General features: G+C 45.5%; 1 protein-coding gene across 1 annotated transcript; it reads right to left on the minus strand.

Moving 5' to 3' along the window:
- Nucleotides 1–114: 114 nt before the first annotated feature.
- EMILIN3 (elastin microfibril interfacer 3) lies at nucleotides 115–22,231 on the minus strand. The gene is made up of 4 exons (XM_035122484.3): nucleotides 21,649–22,231; nucleotides 12,733–12,855; nucleotides 5,939–6,186; nucleotides 115–5,343 (listed from the first exon to the last, which is right to left on the minus strand). Exons 1-4 carry the CDS (start codon nucleotides 21,846–21,848, stop codon nucleotides 3,449–3,451), a joined length of 2,466 nt encoding a protein of 821 aa, XP_034978375.2. The 5' UTR covers nucleotides 21,849–22,231; the 3' UTR covers nucleotides 115–3,448.
- Nucleotides 22,232–22,428: the final 197 nt, after the last annotated feature.

Below are 22,428 nucleotides of genomic sequence, written 5' to 3' on the forward strand. Positions count from 1 at the left end.
TAGATACTGTAACTGCTACGAACCTACACCTGTTTATCCATATATAGCAACCCACATATCCCACCAGCAATCTGGAAAACAAACTTTAGACGGGTGTTGTTTGATTTTCTCAGTAACTCAAAACTCATTTTTTGTAGGTGGGTTTTTTTGTGTGTGGCTCTTTATGTTTAGATGATACAGTAATCCAATCTCAGAAACCTTGGTGAGAGTCTTTCTCCCTCCTGCCCAACAGTACAAACAGTCATTCAACTTTTACAATCTGAACAAAATGTACAATATCTTTTTTTAAAAAAAAATACAAACTGGACTGAACAGGATCTGTTACCAGCATTGGCAGAAACCCCATCAGGACCAGCAATTGAACGTAAGAGTCTGTCTTCGAAAGTGACACAATGCCCTGTTTCTTGAAAGCAACCACAGAGTGATTTAGTCTTTAAACTAAGAGAACAGATAACTGCGAAAAATGTTGAAAGATTCAAGTTCCCGGCTAAGAAATAAATGCAGACATTAGCACCATTGCTGAGAGATAGTCACATAACCATTATTTCTCTAACTCTGCTCACAGAAAAGTCCCAACCAGCAGTTTACAAGAAATCGGTTGTAGATGAGGATAGTTTCTGATTTTTGTGATACTATTTAAACTCCTATTTTAAATAAGGAGTTTCTTTCTTCAGGATTTGCATAGCCCGTCTGATCTCTAGCTCCATTTCAAACTGGTGCCCAGTTTATATGTAATATGGACCTATTGGTGAAACACCAGTGTAAGTATCCAATGCACAGCCTGTCATATTTAAATGCACCTGCTGTTGTGCTGCCCTGTATGCCTATAGTATTAGTATGGCAATGGGGCAGATTTCTTTCTCCTCACCCCTGATAGGCCCAGCGCTACCATTAGGCAAAGTGGGGCAGTTGCACGCAATGGATGCTGGGGGTAATGTCTTCAGCCAGCCCCACCTGCTGTACATGGTTGTGTTAATATGCGGGCTTGGGGTGACACACACAGTAAGTGGATTGAAACATGACAGGGTGCATATGAAATCTTCCCATGGATAAACTGCTTCACCATCCAAGATGGTTACGGGTGCAAGTTATTCAGCAGAGCTTTTATTTCTCCATCTCTTAACATGCAAGGACCCCAAGCTGAGGTTCTGAGGAGGACGTTGGGATAGACATAAGAAAGCACTTTGTGAAATGAGTCAGTTGCAGAGTCCATCGTTGCAGCATTCAGTGATGGCCACTGGCTACAGAACTTTTGAATAAAGGGTTTTTTAAAAAACCAAAAAAACAAATGATGCTTCCCTTATTAGTAGCATGATGTTGGGGAAAATCTGTGAGCTTCCTATGATATAAGGTTGGCCACAACTGAAAACAGAATACTGGGCAGGAAGCAGGTTGGAGAAGCTTTCGTCCTGCTCCTTTCCCTTGGAAAACTCACTTTTTAGCTTTAAATCAGAACAAACGACAATCCCTGGATTGCCATTGCCGTTTGTTCCATTTCAGCACTAAATATTGGGTTTCCCCAGCAGAGGTCAGCTGGGCAAAATGGAGGTGTGGATAAGCCCTCAGTTCCTTGGATGAGAATGTAATTTTCATCCATGGAACTCGTTTCAAAGTAGACGTGTTTACCACCTAGCTGCCATGCTGGAGGGTAGAGGTTATGAAGTATTCAGGAACCCCCTGAATACTTAATGCTTTGTCTAAAGAAATACTGACGTCTTTAAAACAAAAAAACAAAACCTTTGCAGTTGAGATGGTGACAAATGAATAGCTTCACTTGAACATGCTCCAGATCCAATAAGAGATCCTCACTCCCCCTCATGCCACTCACATCCTGGGCTAGATGAATGATCATTGATCATTTTAAGGGCATTCACCCTTTGGTACAGGGAGCTCAAGTTAAAGCAGGTTGGACTTGGCAAGCTGGTGAAATGAATCCAAATGGTGGAGGCCCCTCACAATGTGCTGCTACTTATATGAACACCTGCTAGAAGTTGACTTTCTTGCCCATCCCATAAGGGGAACATAAGAAGCTGCCTTAATACTGCGTCAGATGTGCATGCAATGATTCACTGTGCTTCTAGAGCACCGGGGGCTGCATCCAGTACTAGTCATATGCGGAGTTGACTCATAAGAATGAATGGACCTGACTAACACATTCCTTAATTTCAGTGGAGCTAAACTGAGTAGAACTTAGTTGGCTACAACCATAGGACTACCATTGTGTGTTCAAGCGTGTCCCTGAAGAAGAACTTTGTTCAAAACAGGTTGGTCTTTTATCTTTTGACCTGCATGTCTCCCAGGGAGTGACAGTATAGCATTCCTACAGCACCATAAGGAGAAGTTCATGTGCTTCCTTCTGCCAGTCTCTAGGCTTACAGGAAGCCACCTAAGGGCCAGACTCGATGGTACATTAGCTTCATATTTGTGTCCTTCAGTGCAGGTTTAATGCAATTATTTAGCCCAATTCCTAGGATCAGGGCCTCCGTGTGGGAGTGGGAAGGTATTAACCCTTTCTCCTCCAGTTTCCCGTGTCAGCAGTTTGCTCCCCTTTTGCTTCAATGGGAGAGCATTTTCCCATTGCAGATTAGGTGGGGGATCAGGCAGAACTATGGCCTCCCCCAGGGACTGAATCCAGATCAGGTGTCCCATGCATTTATGGACACAGATATGGTCCTAAGCAGGTGGTGCATTCAGCCTGCCCACCGCTTCTTTCGTACAAAGCACATTCTGCACCCACAGTGCTTGAGAACAACAACTGTCAGAAAACTGTCCTGAACTTTGTAGCAATGAATGCAATGGAGGAGGAGATAGTGAATATAGGGTGGTCTCTTCTTGAATGAACCCATACAATACCTGTTGATTTCTGAACTGAGTGTTCCTTATGCTTGTATCGATCAATGCTGCCATGAAGAATTCCAGTCTAGGTTTTGTACAAATGTATAATACGGAAATGGGGGGAAGTCTTCGCAAAATCCAAAGTGTTTCTCAAAGTTGGTATTGCTTAGAATGGTCCGTGAACCAGACTTTTGCATCTAGTAGATAGATATAATGGCCAAGAACCGATTTTCTTTGCTCCAGCTCTTAAATAGTAGGTTTTTCATTATTCCCAAAGCAAATAATCCTATAGATTAGGTCTGTCTCCTCTCCAGTTTCTTCCTGAACGAAACAGCATATTGGAAATGTAACCCAATGTGACCCCATCTATGGGAAGGCACTTTGCTACATACATACAGCTGCTAAATATCCACAGAGAATACAGTAATGGCAAATGTACAGCTTAAACTGTAGCAGGAAAATGTCGTTCTTTCGGGGGTGAAATGAGAGATGGGATTATAGCAGCTTTTAACATTTAGTAACCTCCCCACCCCGCAAAAATAAAACAACATCCTGGTATCATCACATTGGAGTCTGCATGATATAAGTTAGTTGTACTTTGGGTTTGACATAGCTAATGCTGGTTGCCTTGCAGCTTGGTTTCTAAGAGGCTGATGTCTTCAGCTAGTTCTGTGACTTTTGCCTGGCAGTCCAACAAGTTATCTTTGAGTACATTAATTTCCTGAGAGTGGGCAGCTAAGGTTGCGTTCATATGGTCCATGTAGCCCCACATACTTCCTGCGTTATTTTCCAGCTCACCTTTGATGTGGTCCAGGCTTCCCGTTACCATGCCCAGTCTGCCACACATGTCCTCCACCTGGGCCACACGGTCATCAAACTGGAGCACTTCCTTCTGCAGGCCATGAGCCACACTCTTGCAGTTGCTCAAATCACTGATGATTCTGGACTTGAGCCTTTCAAGGTCTCCTTTTAGGTTGAGGACTCGCTTGTTGCTGAACAGAAGCTGGGAGCCTTGGTTGTTGATCTTCTCTTGAATGGAGTGGACCTCATCTTCTATCTTGCGCTCGCGCTCGTCCAAAGAGGAGTTGACATGGAGCACCGTGTCCGAGTACTGAGAAACAGAATCCTTCAGCCCAGTTAAGGACTTGCTCATGGTGTTCAGGTTGATCTTCAACAGAGTGATCTCACCTTGCAAGGACTCAGCTGCTTCCTCTTCAATCCGCCTCTGGATTTCCAGGATAGTAGCATTAAGTTTCCGAAGAAGGTCAGAGTTGCTGTCCATTCTGAGCAGTAAATCCTGGTTCTTGCTTTGGCAGTCCTCGATTTCTGTGCGAAAAATCTCTACATCTTTGGAGGTGGCTATGCAACCCAATGAGCACGTGCTTTCTAAGGCAGTCAGCCGACTCTGGAGTACTTCTAACTTCTCATCTGTTCCCTTTCTTATAATAGCAAGCTCCTCTTCCAAGAGGGGCATTACAGCTCCATCTATCGCCACGGTGGAGCTGACATTGTTCACATCTCCTACAATGGTTATAAATCTCTCCTCAAAGGTTCGCATTTTGTCCTCAAACAATGCCCTTGTGCCATCCAGCTCTGACCCCAACAGACCTCTCATGTTATCCTCTACACTGGAGCAACAACTTCCCATTTCCCTCTCTGTAAAATTCAGCCTGGCTTCAAAGTCCTCAAAGCGCCCTTCAACTATGTTCCCCAAGGTAACAGTGGAGAGTTCATTGTCCAACCTGGAGTGTAGATTCTTCTGAGACTCAGAAATACTGTGCAAGCCCTTCTCTAGGATATCCATCCGTTCGGTGAGGTAGTTTAAGTTGCTACAGCAGCTTTCCACAACGGTCAGCCCTTGGATCTGGGTTTCCAGCTGGGAGATCTCCTTCTTGATTTCCAGCTCTTTTCCATCCAGGGTCTGCTGAAGACGGAGGTTGGCAGCTTTCTCTTCCTCACATTGTTGCTGGACTTCCTTGATCCGGTAATCACATGTGCTCTGAATGTTCACCAGCTTCTTCTCAAAGCCATCCAGCAGCTCCACCCGCAAATTGCTAAGCCTGCTGTCCACATATTCTTCTAGCATATCGATGGAGGTGAGAGGAGAAGGCCGGGCTGACTCCAGCAGGTGTTTGATCTGTCCATCGTGGTCCAGCACCATGCCATGCACCTCGTCCAGCAAGTTAGTCTTGGTTTTCAGTGAATCACTCATCTCAGTCACTTTGCTTAGGATCTCACCCACTGGCGGATAAGGGGAGAGGTCTGCTTTGTCTGCAGCATCCACAATCCCATCGGGAATGACTCCAAACCCCATGGTTGAATCAGGCACACTTGGGCTGTTCATCAGCGATCCAATCATCTTACTGGTGTCCTCCTGGATGGCAAGCCGCAAATGGTCCCCCAGGCCATTCACCATGTTGTGTAGGGTGTCATAAGACTGCGAGAGACGTCTGATTTCATCCTCTAGCCGATCTAGTCGGTCTCCAAACAAACTAGGCATTTTTCGACCTATAAACAAGAAGAAGCAAACCTAAGTTATAATCAGTGGCACAATGGCCCCATTCCGAGGGCATGTTCACTTGCCTGGATGGAGGATAAAGGTAATCTGACTTCTCCATTTGAAATGTAGAAAAATATGCACCACCTCCATCGATACGCTCACTGTCCCCAGTCACCCAGCCCATCATTGGAATTTAGCCCCAGTAAGGTTATTATTGAGGGAATATGAACCTTGGGCTGGAAAAGGTTCCCCAGTCCTGCTGTAAAGCGACATCCGGAGAAGGACCAGGGCAGAAGGATCAGGACATGATTCACATTGTACAGCTTATGGCCCTCAATCATCCCCTGCAGCAAGGCTTTTTTCAGGCAGAACTCAGTTCTGGCACCTTTCAAGTGGGTGCAATTGCCATTCTAAGAGAGCAATTCATGGTGAGTTCCAGCAACTCTTCTTCTAGAAAAACAGCATTGCCCTGCAGGGACCTTCTTGGCAGCTGAGAAGTTTTGTTTATCTGCATCTTTAGCCCACAAGCTTCCTGCGTCAGCCATGCCATTGGATTCTGTGAATGGAACTCAACAGACAATCCTAAATGAAGCCACGACTCACCGTAGTGGTTCTTTTTTGGTCCCGGAAACGAGTCTGCATGAATTTTGGGGTGAGGGGGAACTCTAGGAGCTGGGAACATCTTCTGAGTAGGAGGCAACTTGGGACTGGGGTGCTGGGGAAGAAGCCCTGGCTGGTCAGTGGGACTGTCGTGACATCCTTCTCCCATGAGGCCTGGGCAACACCTCCACACAATCTCAGTCACTGTCTTGTAGCCAATCTTGTACCTGGGTCTGAAGAACGTGCGGTACCTGAAGGAAGGAAGGCAGAGCAAGATTAAGAGCTGTACCTCTGCGTCCCAGCTTCCATAATGTGTAGGTCAAGGAAATCTTGACAGCGCTCACACACAGTTTGCATCGGTGATAAGTAACACATACATAAAGTGCGATACCTGGTAATTTATACGTATAGAGCAAATTTAGAAATAATGACTGTAATTTGTATAGGAAAACGATATCTCTCCTCACATGGAAGCATCAGATAAGCCTGCTGGATCAGATCCACGGTCAGTCAAGTCCAGCATCCAGCATTATATTATGGGAAATTGTTTGTATGTTGGGGAAATCTAAACTAAAATGCTGGTGAATTTTTAGGAGGGCTTTTTTTTTTAGAGAGAAAAAGTGCAGCCTGATGTGGAAATGTGGAGGGCTGAACTTAAGGATGGAGAAATGAGAAACTGAGATAAACTGAAACTGATGGATGCACTCAGCCCTCTCTCTTCTCAAACCTTCTATGATTCTCTGTGGGGAAAATGTATCTGCCTCTCCACCCTAAGACACACATGATATTAAACCTTAAAAGTGCTGTCTTTCAGCACTAGAGGGCAGCAGCTGCTCAGCAGTTGTATGCCCTGCCTGTACTTCTTCTTTGGCGATCACTCATCCGAGTGAGATTGTCTTCCATAAACACGGTTTTAACAATGGGTCAATTCTGGATCCACACATCCTTCCACAGTGGGGACATTGGTTTCCAGGTGGAAGTTGATCACGGTGTGGATTTGCCAAGCGTGCCTTCCTCTTAGCATGTTTCTCCCTTGCGTCCTGGGATCGAGTTTCTTCAAAGCCCACGACACCTTTGGTAAAGGCTGTTTTCCAACTGGAGCGCTCGCAGGCCAGGGTTTCCCAGTTGATCCTTTGCCCAGGGAATATGGTAACGATAATCTTTTGCATTTATAAGTGGAGAATCTCAAGACACTCTAAGAGGTAGTACTGAATCATCTGGGATTCATAAACCAGAGATTGGAGAAAGCAGCTTAAAGAGCAATATGTAATCCCCAGATAAAAAGATACACAGGTACATAGATATGTCTTTAAATGCAGGGATTGGTTGTGTGTGTGTGTGTGTGTGTGTGTGTGTGTGTGTGTGTGTGTGTGTAATATTTTATTGATTTTGCATTATTGATTTTGTCTTTTGAAGTCAAACGCACAGCTACATAGCTGCATGTAGCTTGCCCATAAAGCCTAACACATTTTGCACTGCTTAGGGAAAGGAATGTGATCTACAAAGGCAGAAATGATGCTTACAGTCTGATATGAAACCCCACTGAGCTCAGGCATCAAGCAACATTAACCAGCACTCCAGAGCCATTTTGGTCTTTAACTTGCACTGACAATTCAAAAGCTGCAGGCCAGCTTTCAAGGGCCAATCTAACAATCAGAACTTAAAATCTGCAGCAGCAGCAAATAAATGAGTTAGGGTGGTTTGGGGTTCAAGTTCTAGTCATGTACACATTTTAAAAATAAAATAAAAACGAAGTATTTAAAAATGCAGTGGGCTTCCACAATCATGTAGTGGACATTACAGTGAGAACATCCAACTACATCACCTGATGAGTGTAATAACAAGCGATGAGCTTTGTCTTTGAAACGGCTGTCGCTGATCAAAGCAGAGCTTTTCACCTCATGTAACACGACTTCAAAACACTGTCATATTTTCCTGTGAAGGCAGCCCATGCGCTCAGCTGCCAGACCTTGAGTGATATATCACCAGGTGTTATGACACTGCCAGAGACATCCTAAGCACGTTTGCTGAGAAGCCCCACTGCTCTCAGTGAGCGTTACCTGCCAATAAATCAGTTTAGGATCACCACATTTATGATTTATATCCATGTGAGAATCAGCCCTTGAAGATGCATAGATTGTAACATTCGTGGACCTGTGTATGCATGTACCATATACAGTATACTGAAGGACTGGTTCTCCCGACCCAGAAAGTGCTTGTGACAGATGACTGTCAATTACATCTGGTTCTGATATGCCAAGGACACATGGAAGTGCCACCAACCTCAGGGTTTTTTGGGGTGTGTGTGTGTGTGACAGCACCCCGAGAGGAGCTGTTATCTGTGGAAACCCCTAAACTGTAGAATTTCCTCCTTACAGAGGTCCATCTGGTACCTTCATTATGCCGTTTTTGCTGTAAGCTGAACATGCACCTGTTTATCTAGCCCTTTGACCCTGAGATGCATATTTTTAGGACCAACACTCTGTTGTTCTGCTTGTAAATTGTTTTAGCCAATTTTGATATTGTATCCTTACATTGTTCTAACCTGCCCTGGAACCTTAAGGTGCGAAGGGCAGGTAAGAAATCTAAAGTAATAATAAATAATAATAATAATAATAATAATAATAATAATAATAATAATAATGTGAGTCGAGCCAATTGGTTCAAGTTTGGACACAAAACGAATCGGCTATGCGGATCCTTGACAAGATGCTTCGAGGCAGATTATGCCCCACTCCTTGTTGTCACACACGCATATTTCATGCTATTAAGCTAATTTTTTACATATCTGTAAGGCTAATGGTAATCCTCTAGAAAATGCTGTGGATTAGGTTGGATGTAGCCCGGATCAGATGCACAACATTTCATTCTTTGCAGGAATTAAGTGGTGCTGGTTCATGATGGAAATAGGACCACTTTGCCACGCACTCATAGGCATCACGGCTTGGCTTAACCCACTACATCTCAGTGCCGGTTTTGTCACAAGAACTACCGCCTCCCCTCCCCTCCCCTCCCTACATCTGATGACTTTAAAAGGGGATTATTAGACCAGTTTGTGGGAGGGGTGGAATAAGGCTATTAATGGCCACTAGTCATCCAGAATCAGAGGCACCAAACCACTGTCCGAAGAGAAGTCACTGGAGTGCTGTTGGACCCATGTCTTGCTTTTGGGTTTCCCATACAGTGGAGCCTTGGTTCCCGAACTTAATCAATTCCAGGAGTCTGTTCAATTCCCAAAACAGTTTGGGAACCAAGGTGCAGCTTCTGGTTGGCTTCAGCAGCTTCCTGCAGCCAATCAGAAGCTGCGGAAGCCACACCAGGTGTTCAGCTTCCAAAGAATGTTCGAAAACCAGAACAATTACTTCTGGTTTTTGTTTGTTCAGGAGCCGGGACGTTTGGCTCCCAAGTTCGGGAGCCGACGTCCCACTGTACATGTATTTTTAAAAATTAGTTTTATTTATTAAATTTGGATACCGCCCTATACCCGTAGATCTCAGGGCAGCTCACAACATAAAATCACAACATAAAAAAACAGAAAATGCATTTTAAAAAACAAAAAGACAGCCCAAGAGACTCCCGTTCTACAGCACATTTAGAAGGGTATCAGATGCCAATCAGCCCAAGGCCTGGTTAAAGAAGAACATTTTCGCCTGGTGCCTAAAGGTGTATAATGAAGGCACCAGCTGAACCCCACGAATGAGTAGCCACTGCAGAAAAAGCTTGGTCTTGTGTTGCTGCCTTCTGGACCTCTTGTGGAGGAGGCACATGAAGAAAGGCCTCAGGTAATGATCTCAGGGTCCAGGTAGATTCATATGGAGAGAGGTGGTCCTTGAGGTATTGCAGTCCTGAGCTGTTGAATGCTTTATAGGTCAAAACAGGTTTGTTGGCAAACAGGTTTGTTGGCTTAATAGACAGCCCTTCCACCTGATCCAGCAGGCCCTTCTTATGTAATGTTCCTATGATAACTGTTTGCGGTGATGTGCTTAGGACTGGATGAGTTCGTTGTTATTTTTCCGGTGAGCCACTGGACATTGGAAGAGGCTCCTTTTCTGGCAGCGTCCTTTTGGGAAGCTGCCACAGAACTCCAGGCTGTACCAGAACCTGCTGTAAATGTCTGTTTGTTCTCTCTGTCATTGATTGAGATGAGTGGGATTGGAGAATGCAGGCCTTTCAAATTATGACTCCCTGCAGAAGCCTCCAAGTTACAGCGGTAGTTTAAAAAAGAAAACAACTCCGGTGCACATAAACCCACTTGGAAATCTTGCTGAGTCCAGAGAAAGCTGCCCAGCTGAGCCACTGTCAACAACAACATTGGCGTGAGCCATCGGCTTGGCTCTCTGCAGACATCTGGGCCACTGCCCACCTCTCTCTCTTTCTCTCCTCTCTTTCTCTTGGCAGGGAGTCAGGCTTGTAAAGAGAGCAGAACCTTTTGCGGGTTAAAGGGGGAAGGCAGTTGGCATAGAGGTGCCTCGGCCGTGCCATGTTGCCCTTAAGTGCTGCTTTCACTTAGAAAGGAGGCTGCTTCTTTTCAGGAAAAAAAAAGTCATTTCAAAGTGCAAAAAACTCCACTCCACATGTCAGCAACAGGAAGTATTTATTGCAGCTGGATAAACAGTTACCAGTGGCCCCAGTAGCTGGAAAAAGCTACATCTCTTTCTCGGTCTTCCAAGCTATGTAGAAAGTTCAACTGGCAGGACTTGCTTGGTTCAAAACAACATCCTTTTAAAAAAATATACCATGTGCTTGTTATGAAAGGGTGGGGATGGTGGTGCCATGGTAGTAGGACTTTGGGGCAGGAGCCCAGGGTCCCACTCAGCAGAATGAGCAAGAGGCCGGCTTGAAGTAAGTGAACATGTTCCCTTTTAAAGAGACTCACGTCTCTGTACTGTAAGACTCCAGAGTCTAAAATTACCTAACTGGGCAGGGTGGAAAGACTGCCATTTCCTTCTTCAGTGGGTTAATTAATTGGATGTATTGTAGACAAACTTCTACCCCCTAATAATAATAATAATAATAATAATAGCCAAAATGGTTAGGAAGCATGTCATATTTACATATAACTGCCCAACCAGATCTGGCACAGATGGGCAACTAGAAGTGTTTAACTTGGCTTGGAACTGCTTTTCTCAATCAACTCCCTCCATCTTTAACAAACTCAGGCAGAAACTATCTTGTCCCAAACTTTCCCTTAAAAAAAAAAGGTAAAGGACCCCTGACAGTTAAGTCCAGTCGCAAACGACTTTCGGGTTGCGGCGCTCATCTTGCTTTACTGGCTGAGGGAGCCGACATTTGTCTGCAGAGAGTTTTTCTGGGTCATGTGGCCAGCATGACTAAGCTGCTTCTGGCAAAACCAGAGCAATGGACAGAAATGTCGTTTTACCTTCCCACTGGAGTGGTGCCTATTTATCTACTTGCTACTTGCTTTCGAACTGCTAGGTTGGCAGGAGCTGGAACCGAGCAACGGGAGCTCAGCCCGTTGCGGGGATGCAAACTGCCAACCTTCCAATCGGCAAGCCCTAGGCTCAGTGGCTTAGACCACAGTGCCACCCGCATCCCACAAACTCTCCCTAGACACTTTGAAAGCTTGGTAAGTCCCTATCAGAGCTTTGCATGTTTTACCCCTACTCCTGCTGCTGAAATCCATCTGTTAGAAGCCTGGCCCTAAACACATTTGCTTGGAAGTAAGTTCCACCAAGTTCCAAGGGACTTATTCTCAATCAAGTGTGTATAGCATAGCAGCCTTAAATATGCAGTACTGAGTTGATACATTCACGTTCATAGCTCTGTTTGCCATTCCTTTGTCTAGAAATATAGAATCGGGAAGTGCCTTTCTGCATACTGAAGACATTGCCTGCTCAATGAAGAACTGTATTCCACCTGGTCATAAAAATGGTGAAGCTAACTCCAAAGATGTTCTCCTAACTGTGTTTTCTCTTGCGCAAGCAGAAGCACAAGAACTGCTATTGAACCCACCTCTGATAGCACCGCATGAACTCTCTTGTGCAAGTGTTTGTGGAATGGTGCTGACGGCTATTTTCCTTCCACTCACGGTGCTTTGGACCTACTCCACAGCATGCGAAGGATTTATGCTATATTTGGGTGAGCTTCCAAGAAATACACGGTCATGCTGAGCTGTTTTTGGACTCTTGGCTAGCATGGGCCTTTTGCTGGAAGCAGGCAAGCATAAGAACCCTTCCAATTTTTAAGCTTGCGCTATACAAGAGCACTTCTGTCACTTAAAAATATGACATGGGAAATCAAAACTCCCAATGGGAGCATGGGAAGCTGCTGCCTGGTTTGCCCTAAATAAAGCATCACATACCACAAGCAGCAAGTGTCAGCTGTCTGTCTCTGTTCAATGGTTTTCCATTGCAAGCTCTAAAGTCGCTTAATCAATCTTGTCAACTACAACGAGCATGGCGCATAGGCAGTTCTTAAGCACTGAATGATGAGAATTCCACTCCCAAGGTCCCCCAAGTCCACCCTTAGCAATTAGTTTACTAGATCTAACTTCTGTGACATCACAGCAGCTAAGCCAATGGTGCCTAGAAATGTGGCACATTTGCTCAACCCTTGTGGCAGCAAAGAATGCAATGGCAGAGAAATAAGGGGAGGAGATTTGATAAGAAAATGGGAAAAAGTTGTTCATGCTTGTCGGACATCTGCTGCTACTTATTATGACATTTAATCCACAGGAGTTGCTATGGAGGCAACCACTTCCTCTGACCATGTCGGAAGATGCCGATAGTCCTCTGTAGTCCCCACCGTGCTACAACTGGAACCCAACATTTACTTACAGGACTTTCCCAGGACACTTGGGTCCCCAGCTGCACTTGTGATATTCGGCTTTCACGTAGCTCTCTGCTCCATCCTGAAGGGTGCAAGTTACATTCCTATGCACCACATACGCACAGTAGCTCCTGCATTCAAAACAAAGCAAGGTTTGGTCAAACACCTGGTTGCTGGATCTGGCACCCAAACCCCTTCCAAAAGCTCCAGGCCAGGTATTGCCTGAAATTGCCCACTTATTTGCCAGGGTGATCTCTCCTGGAGTGAAACAGCTAAAGGGTTCTCTGGGAATAACCAAAAGAAGAAGAAGAAGAGTTTGGATTTGATATCCCACTTTATCACTACCCGAAGGAGTCTCAAAGCCACTAACAATCTCCTTTTCCCTTCCTCCCCCACAACAGACACTCTGTGAGGTGAATGGGGCTGAGAGACTTCAGAGAAGTGTGACTAGCCCAAGGTCACCCAGCAGCTGCATGTGGAGGAGCGGAGACGTGAACCTGGTTCCCCAGATTACGAGTCTACCGCTCTTAACCACTACACCACACTGGCTCTCAAAGAAGAAGAAGAAGATCAGTGAACTGGTTATTCCCAGAGAACCCTTTAGCTGTTTCACCCCAGGAGATGGCATACCACTGAGCCAAAGAAAGGAAAGAACATGGGTGCTATTCAACTAAGTTTTACTCAGAGGGGACCAACTGAAATCAATGAGCATGACTAAATTAGGTCCAATAATTTATAGTCTATAGACTTAGCTGACTACCACACAACAGAAAAAAGAAATAATATTTGTTCTTGTTAGTGGCTGAGTTGCATTGAAAGTCACACCCAGCTGCAGAAGCATGGGGCTAAATCATCTTTTGGCTTTTTATGGTTCTATGCTTAAGCAATCAAAGGCAGGATAGATTCTGCAAGAAAGGTCACAGTGAGGGAAGACTGCAGGTGTATAGTGCCGGACAGATGGAGACTTGACACAGTATTTTAAACCAGCGTTCTTGGACGCAAACAGAAAACATATGGGATATGATGAGAAATTCAGGATGTGGTGAGTAAAAGATGGCAAAACTGCAAAAGAGGATTAAGGACACAGGGCTATAGCAGATGGCACTATGAGAGGAGAAAGAATTCAGGGATCAAGGGAAAAGATGGGGATAGTAGGTCTCTGTGACATGGCAGATAGGAAGAGATGAAGCTCAGGATGTTGAGAGTGGAGATATTATTCAGGGGAAGGTGTAAGATCTCACTGGAAATGTCAAATATAGTAGTTTTGTTTCTAGTAGGCAATGATGTAAGAACAAGGGACAGGTCTCCCGTTTGAGATCTCATCATTTGAAAGGAAATGCTAATACAGTCCTTATCAGACCTGATACACAGTGCATCTGACACCTGAGGATTTGAAATACAGGAAATCTGAAATGGGAGGGTTTGACATACAATGCATTCATTGCAATCCTAGTTAGGAATACTGGAGCAACCGCTGTAACAATTTGCCAGTGGAATGCCATGTGTTTGCAATTTGATAGTAACGAAACTCAGTTTAAAAAGAAAAAAGGAAAGGAAAATTGGCATGCATAGCAAAGGACAAGAAAAAAAATATCCTGAACATCTCCTCAGCATTAGAAACTGCTGCAAATCTTCAGTGGATTTATTGGGAAATATTGAGTGGGGGAAGGTAGCTAAAAGTATATATATATATATTGCAAGCGGAGTTCATCCACTGTTGCCAAAATAGATGGGCCTTTTATGAGATCCACTAAGGCAGTTCTTACACACTTATACAAACCTGCATCCACCAAACTGAAAAAATATACTCCCAAATCAAAAGTCCACACAATAGATTTGAAGCTTAAAGTTTGAACTCTTAAGATACCCATATAAAATGAGCCTGGGTGAGACTTTTCCCTCCTGACATTTTTCCCAACTCTAGTCCATTTAAAATTGCTCCCAGCATTTCTTACAAAAGCATAAGTTACAGGCTTCGCCAAAGAAATGTATGGGCTTCATATGATGATGCCATTGCAAAGAAAGATGCCCACTATGAGTGGGATAGTGGAGGCTGCTGTACTGGGAACAAAAGGATGCTGATTGGAGACAGGAAAAGAATGGAACAAGGGCACCCCCATCTCCATTAAGAGTCTTATTGTTTAGCGTTTCAGCAAACTGGCTATTCCCTTCTCCAGGATAAACATTGTACTCTATTCACTCCAATTTTCTACACCCCCCCCCCATCCCGCAACTGACAATCAACAAACTTGACTGCATTTTCACCATACATTTGGAGAAAATGACTTCCCCTATAGAATCCAGGGAACCCAAGTGTGTTAACTGTAGCTGTGTTAGGGGTAAACTGCTGTCCCCGGGAATCCTTGGGAGAAGTCATGTGCTTAAACTGTGCTTTAAGTGTATGGGTATATAAAGCCACTGTCGTTACTCAACATGCTCAGTCCTCATAGTTTGGGGAGAAAGATTTTGCCCCATGTGTGTGTGGAGAGAGAGAGAGAGAGAGAGAGAGAGAGAGAGAGAGAGAGAGAGAGAGAGAGAGAGTTTGGGTTTGGGTTTTCTTAACTCCTGGCAAACCTTGGGGTTTCTTAACATTGTCAATACTGCCTGCTCTCTCCTCGGTGACCTCATTGTGGCTCCATGTCTGTAAGTGTTCACCACCTGAGCTTGCTGTCAGAGGGAGTGATAGAATAGACAGATGGAATGAAAGCTCTTCACATCTGCTCACTGCCACAATGAAGGGTGGCTCATGCTTTTTATCTCTCCACAAATCAAATCATTACACTGCAAGTATAAAAGTCTCCAAGGAGAGAGAGAGAGAGAGAGAGAGAGAGAGAGAGAGAGAGAGAGAGAGAGAGAGAGAGAGAGAAGAAAGAAAGAAAGAAAGAAAGAAAGAAAGAAAGAAAGAAAGAAGAGGTCAGGCTCTCATGCATACGCTGAGCCTGGACTTTTCATTTTATGTAGTCCAAGCACTTTTCAGCTGAAACAGCAGCTATTCAGACTGGAGGGAGAATGAGAGCGAATGAGCACATGCCTTGAGTGGCTGGGCTCAACAGGTGACAAATAGCTCCAGACAACTATACAATCTGCAGCCAGGCTCAAAGGGAGCATCTTTGTCTTCCGTAGCAGCACCACCCACGGGAAAGATGGGACACTGAGTAAAAGACGACACGATGGGGATGGTTACAGGATGCAGCGGGGCACTCAGGGGCCCTTTTAGTGTGGGTGTGCATACTAGGCAGGAATGCCCCAAAACAAAACACAAATACCATCTGTCAAGAAGGAAGAATGTGTCAATGCAAGGGATGGCTCACTTGCATTGTAAAGGAGAAAACGCCAAAAAGTGCATGGGCAGCACATGTGGTATTATTATTATTTATTCAGTTATCCCTACAATGTATAAGCTGCCACGTACAGTGTAATAAAAATAAACCAATTTACAATTGCATCCGTGTCCAATTACACTCCAGATGCTGCTGGAAAACAGCTCCCATCACAACCCAGCCAGATGGGCAGGGTATTAATAAAAATTATTATACATTATTATGCCTATTAGCCATGCTGGCTTGAGCTGATAGGAGCTGGAATCCAATAACGTCTGGGATTTCCCAGGATCCCCATCCTAGCTGTAGGATGTAGCTATGTACCTAGATGTAGGATGTAGGATGTAGGATGTACCTAGATGTAGGATGTAGGATGTACCTAGATGTAGGATGTAGGATGTAGCTATGTACCTAGATGTAGCTATGGCAGGCAGCAGATAAGACCTCATGCGTCCCAAGGTCAAAGAAGACATTCAGGGAACACAAGAGCAGCCCTGCCCGGATCAGACTACTGGTCACCAACTGAATTCTTCCCAAAAGCCCCCAAGCAGTGCAGAAAGGCAATAGCCCACCTCCACTGCCTTACCCCACTCCAACCAAAATGACTGGTATTATTTGGTAAGAACATAAGGAGAGACTACCAGATCAGACCAAAGACCTGCCTAGTTTGGCATGCCTAAGAGATGCTCACAAGCAGGACATGAGCAATGGAACCATCCCAAGGCACTTTGCTTCCTGGAACAAAGATATCATACACTCTACATACAAAAACTGATCAGGTTGATCAGGCTGCACCTGAGATCAGCAGGTTAGTTTAAGAGGTCCGGGTAGGGCAGGTTAGGTGGCATACACAGTCTGCCCTGTCACAGAAATTATAGTTTTCAAAATTAAGTGTTTTGTGGACTTACTTCCACAAAAGCATGCTTAGGATTGTTGCAGTCTAAGTGTGACACTTTCTGTGGCGAGACAGTCTGAGCCTTTAGGAGGTTAGCTGTTACAGCAGGAGACAAGATGTGAGGCTTTACCAGCAGACTTGATGTACAGCTGGAAATGGAATATGAACACAATAATAATATTATGATAGTCTGGTAGGACAGAGGGAGGGCATGGATTCCAGTGGGCATCCTCATGCAGTTCCCAGTCCTATCCACGGCTTACATGCCTACAGTCTGCTCATATCCCATCTATGAGTATACTGTCTGCTGCAGTTTGAAATACAATGTAAACTGCTCAGTGTTGAAAGGATCGGGGAGGAAGTCATGGTGTTGTGGTCCAGAGTCACAAGAGGTTGAAGATGTGTTTCCATATCTGCAGCAGGGTTCCTGTCTCCAGCATTCTAGAGCCATTTAATAAAAATTAATGGGGAGCCTTTTAGCCACAATATGCTCTGGACCAGGCACCCCCAAACTTCGGCCCTCCAGATGTTTTGGACTACAATTCCCATCATCCCTGACCACTGGTCCTGTTAGCTAGGGATCATGGGAGTTGTAGGCCAAAACATCTGGAGGGCCAAAGTTTGGGGATTCCTGCTCTGGACCTAAGTAGTCAGGAACACTGAAAACACAAGGTGCTTCCATTTCAAGAGAACGGTGGGCAAGTCCTGTTTTGCACAATGGAACTTCAAGGAAAGCACAGCTTAAGTCATTCTGAAAGATATGATAGCACTCCAAATTATTCGCCCACATATGTGCACAGAAAATAGTAGATCTAGTTGAAAAGCAACACATGGAGATCTGAACCCATTGTTGCAATGCATCCCCAATTATTATTGTTGTATACTTAAAAGATGATGATATGATCAGGGAATCTTCTTTTTTCAGCCAGAACCCACCAGAACTCAGTTCCAGCACCTCTCAGGTGGGCGTCATTGCCATTACAGTAGTACCTCTACTTACGAATTTAATGCGTTCTGAACACACATTTGTAAGTCGAAAAAAATTGTAAGTCGAACCCCATAGGAATGCATTGGGAGAAAAAATTCGTAAGTAGAAGCAACTCTATCTAAAAATTCATAATTAGAAAAAATCCTATCTAAACCTCTTCCAAGATGGCAGATGGAGCTCCGTTCGTAAGTAGAAACATTCGTAAGTAGAGTTATTTGTAAGTAGATGTACCACTGTATAAGAGAACAAGGAAGGCGTTCATGGTGAGTTCCAGCCACCTCTTTTTCTATAAAAATAGCAGTGAGTATAATCTTAGGCTGTATACTCTCAGAAGGGGTGTGGCTGTTGACCATCATGAATGGACCCTGCACTTCTGAATTTGCTGCTACAACACTGGGAGGAAGTGGGCTCTCAGTGACTACTACTGCAGTCTAATGGACAGAGTCAAAATCAGAAGTCTCAGGGTGAAATTCCTGATCTTATCAAGCCCCAGCAGTGGGGGGGGGGCGGCCACTCCACATGCATTCTCCCTCTCTCATCCACCCCCCACCATCCACACATAACAACCCCCACAACCATCCATGCTCAAGACTTAAGAAAAGCTCTCCTGCATCAGACCTATGTCAGCATCCCATTTCCCACACTGCCCAGGCAGATACTTCCAGGAAACCCACATCCCCCTCCCCCCACTTGCAGTTGCCAGCAGCAACTGGAGTCCATTGACATGCTGCCTCTGCACACGGGTATTCATTGATTAGGCTCTCCTCCATGGCCTTCTCTAATCCCCCTTTAAGCCATATAAGCTACCACCATATCTCAGGGCAGGAAATTTCATAAATTAATTCTGTGTTGTTTGCCCTAACTGAATCAGCATATTTTTACATGAGTAGAATGTGTCCTTTTATTTAAAATGCATCTCTGGGTTATTTGTGGGGCATAGGAATCCGTTCATAATTTTTTCCAAAATATAGTCCGGCCCCCCACAAGGTATGAGGAACAGTGGACCGGCCCCCTGCTGAAAAAGGTTGCTGACCCCTGGGTCCAGCCTCTTAGGCAAGTGCACACCTCTCAGCCTCCATCCCAGGATGCTCATTGGACATTGAAGGAGAGCAGGAGGTTAACCCCTGACTCCATTTCAGACCCTTTGTGACTATTGGTCAGGACTACCAGCACTTCTGCCAAGTTTTCTACACAATGAGCAGCAATTGTTACAAATTATTACATGGACTCACATGCCAGTGATAATGTACAGCACATTTTTTGTCTGTAGAAAGCCCCGGGTGCAATTCCTGGCATTGCCAGGTTTCTGTCTGAAACTTGGGAGAAGCACCGCTGCAATAATACTGAGCAAATGGATTGATGGTCCAACTCAGCATAAGGCAGCTTTCTGTGAGCACACACCTGGCAGTCTTGGGATGTGATGGGATCTCCTTTGCCAGAGATATTTCAGTAGAACGTGGAGGGCCACCTTCCAGGGATGTTGAGGTGACATCCACGCCATACATTTAGAGAACATTTAAAGCACATGACTCCCCCACAAAGATTCATAGGATCTGTAGTCTGTTAAGAGTGCTGCTGGGAATTATAGTTCCGGGGGAAAGGTCAAACTACAGTTCCCAAGATTCTTAGTGGGGAACCATGTACTTTAAACGTGTGTTGGGGATGTGACCTTTGCACACTGCATCACAGATTCTAAATGATCTGGAGGCTAAATGATCTCCAAAGTCTCTTCCAGGTTGATGATTCTGTGAAATGCCTTTGATTTGCTTTAAAAAAAACACAAAAAACATGTGTGCAACTGTCCTGTCCAGATATAGATAATGCTGCTGAAGTTACTGTGTGGCATAAAAAGCAACAGCAGCAAATGCTCCCAAAATAAACTGCCACTTGCAATTTAATCTTGACTACCAGCAGGTTATTAAGCTAGGCTGAAACTCTCTCCCCACTCCCTGTTCCTTCTGATTCCACTCAGCCCTGAAAGTGCTCTCAGTTCCCCGTTAAATGAGAAGCATAATGTTGCACCTCACATAGTTGCAAGGAGGAAAACTATGAAGTTTGGAAGCACATCCCAACTTAAAATTGCCAAATCAGTGATAAATATGAACAACTGAATTGAACTGGTCCTCCATCTATAACTTCACTGTTACCCTTATAGTAACTGTAAGCCCAGAATCATCAACCTTGGGGGAGGGGGGCACTGCAAACTAGAGAAATAGTTGTGTGTGCCACAGATACACTGAAACAAAGCACAACAGATTATATTTGCTACACTATAATGCTGCTTTCATGCCTAATTTCATCAGGAGAGGGAGTGGCAGGAGGGGACCCCATGAGCACCAGGGCAAGCTCTCAAGGCACATGGGTGACCACGTTGGTGACTTCTGCTTAAACAATCAACAGGACCTTCCTTCAAGACTAGGGCTGAGTGCACACTATACGTTTAAATCACATTTGAAACACGTTTCCCCCCTTCCAAGAATTTTCAGCACTGTAAGGGGGCGCGCCAGGAAACAACTGCATTCTTCCCTTGGAATTATCTTGTTCCCATATCTAAAAAAGTAAGTCCAATTCAGGGTTTGCTGCTACCCTGGATTTGACCGCCTGGATCCCCTCCGCCTTTGGCAGAGAGGCCTGATCCCGGCCAAATGTCCCCTCCAACGCGCTCGCTCCTCCTCCAACACTGTGCAAACTTTGCCTGGCTCCACCCAGCTAGGAGACGAATTCAGTCCGAGTAATTCTGAGAGAGAGAGAGAGGTCCTTAGCCAGTCAGGCAAAAGGTTACTGGGCAGCGCTGGCTGGAAAACCATCCTTCCCCACCTGCGGCTTGCAGTTAGAAGCCAAAGTGCTCGCGGAAAATCTCCCTTTGCTGTCGGTATGTGTGTGAGAGAGGAAGAGAAAAACCATCAGCGATGGATGCATGGGTGGAAGGGCGCGGTTGGGGAGAGAGAAACCTTTCCTTCAGTCCTGCCATCTGCATCCTTCCTTTTATTTGCAAAAGAAGCTCTCCTGCGCAGAAAGCAAAGCAATGCAAAGCTTTCCTCTCCAGAAAAGGGGCACCCTTCCCGCCATTCAATGCAGTATCTCCCCACCGACCCACCCCTTTCCTTGAGCATTCCAGAATGCTAAAATCCATATGAATTTTTGGCAGATCCGCTTTTCGTGGAAGGAAAAATGGAAAGGGGTGTGTGAGGGAGAGGGGGAAAGGGAGAGGGAGAGGGGGAAAGTATGTACGTGACTGACCAGGAGAAGAAAGCAACTTCAATCGAGTCTTAGAGGTAGAAATAACCCAACTTCCATCGTTTGGAGTTGGGAGGTCGTAATCCAACTACGTTAGAGCAAACCCACTGAGATTAATAAGTCTATATTAGTCATGCCCACTATTTTCAATGATCTACTCTGAGTAAGGTTAACGTTGGACATATCGCATTATATCTATTTAGATAGGCATGCATATGTCTGTTTCTGTCCATCTATTCGCACATCTGTGCATACACGCCCAGACGTACATCCCTCCGTGGAATTGCCCCGTGGTTGAAACTGCCACAAACCGGTAATGCCACTGTGCTAGGAACGTCCCTCGGATGAGGAGACCCTCGCCATCCTTTCTCCCCACCCGGGTTTTTTTGAGATGAAGAAAAGAGAGAGGGACGGAAGGAAGGAGGGAGAGCGCGCGAGGAAGCTCGGTGAGTCGAAGGAGGGAGGAGGGAGGCGCAGCGCTTACTTGTGCTTCCCCATGGGCTTTCCCGGCGTGAGCTGGGGGCTCGATCCTGAGGTGTAGAGGTTGTATCGGTTGCCGTAAGGGATGGGCACGGGGTGGCGGTAATAGGTCCCTTTGGCATCGGCGAGGCCAAGCAGGGCACACAGCAGCGAGATGGACGCGCCAGAGAAAGCTCCCGCCGAGAATCGCCTTGCCCTGTTCATGTTCTCCCGGGAGAGCGAGGGAGATGCGCGGCTCCGACGAACTCTTCCCCTTTCCCCCCTCACCGAGGATCCGCCGAAGGACGTTTGGCTGGAGCCAGTTTGCTCTTCGCTTTCCAAACTGGAAAAAAGAAACCTGGAGGATGGAAAAAAAAACCCTTCAGGGGAGAAGATGAGCTGCGCTTTGCTCCTTTACGCAAAGTTCTTTATCCAGTTTTCTAAGGCGCGCGGGGAAAAGATCCTCTCCCCAAATCGAGACTGGCCAAGCGAAGGCGAGGATCTCCGCCCGCTGTTGCTGGAGCTCCGCGCTCGCCAGCCAAGTCTCTCTTTTTGTACCTTTCCTCGCTCTTCGGCTCGCTCTAGTTCAGCCCCGGCTCCCCTCGTACGGCCGGGGAGAGGGAGGCGGGTCCCTCGTTCCCGATTAGCATAATACTCCAGCCGTCTCCTCCTCCAGCCGGCGGGCCTTTGAAATGCGCACCCCTACCAATCAGAGGACGAACCCCCGCAGCGCAGCATCAAACAAGTGCCTTCTAAAAAGAGAGAGAGGAAGAGCGAAACAAAGGCAGGGATGAGAAAGTGGAGA

Source organism: Zootoca vivipara, chromosome 7 (genome assembly GCF_965207765.1).
Source record: "Zootoca vivipara chromosome 7, rZooViv2.hap1.1, whole genome shotgun sequence".
NCBI classification, from domain to species: domain Eukaryota; kingdom Metazoa; phylum Chordata; class Lepidosauria; order Squamata; family Lacertidae; genus Zootoca; species Zootoca vivipara.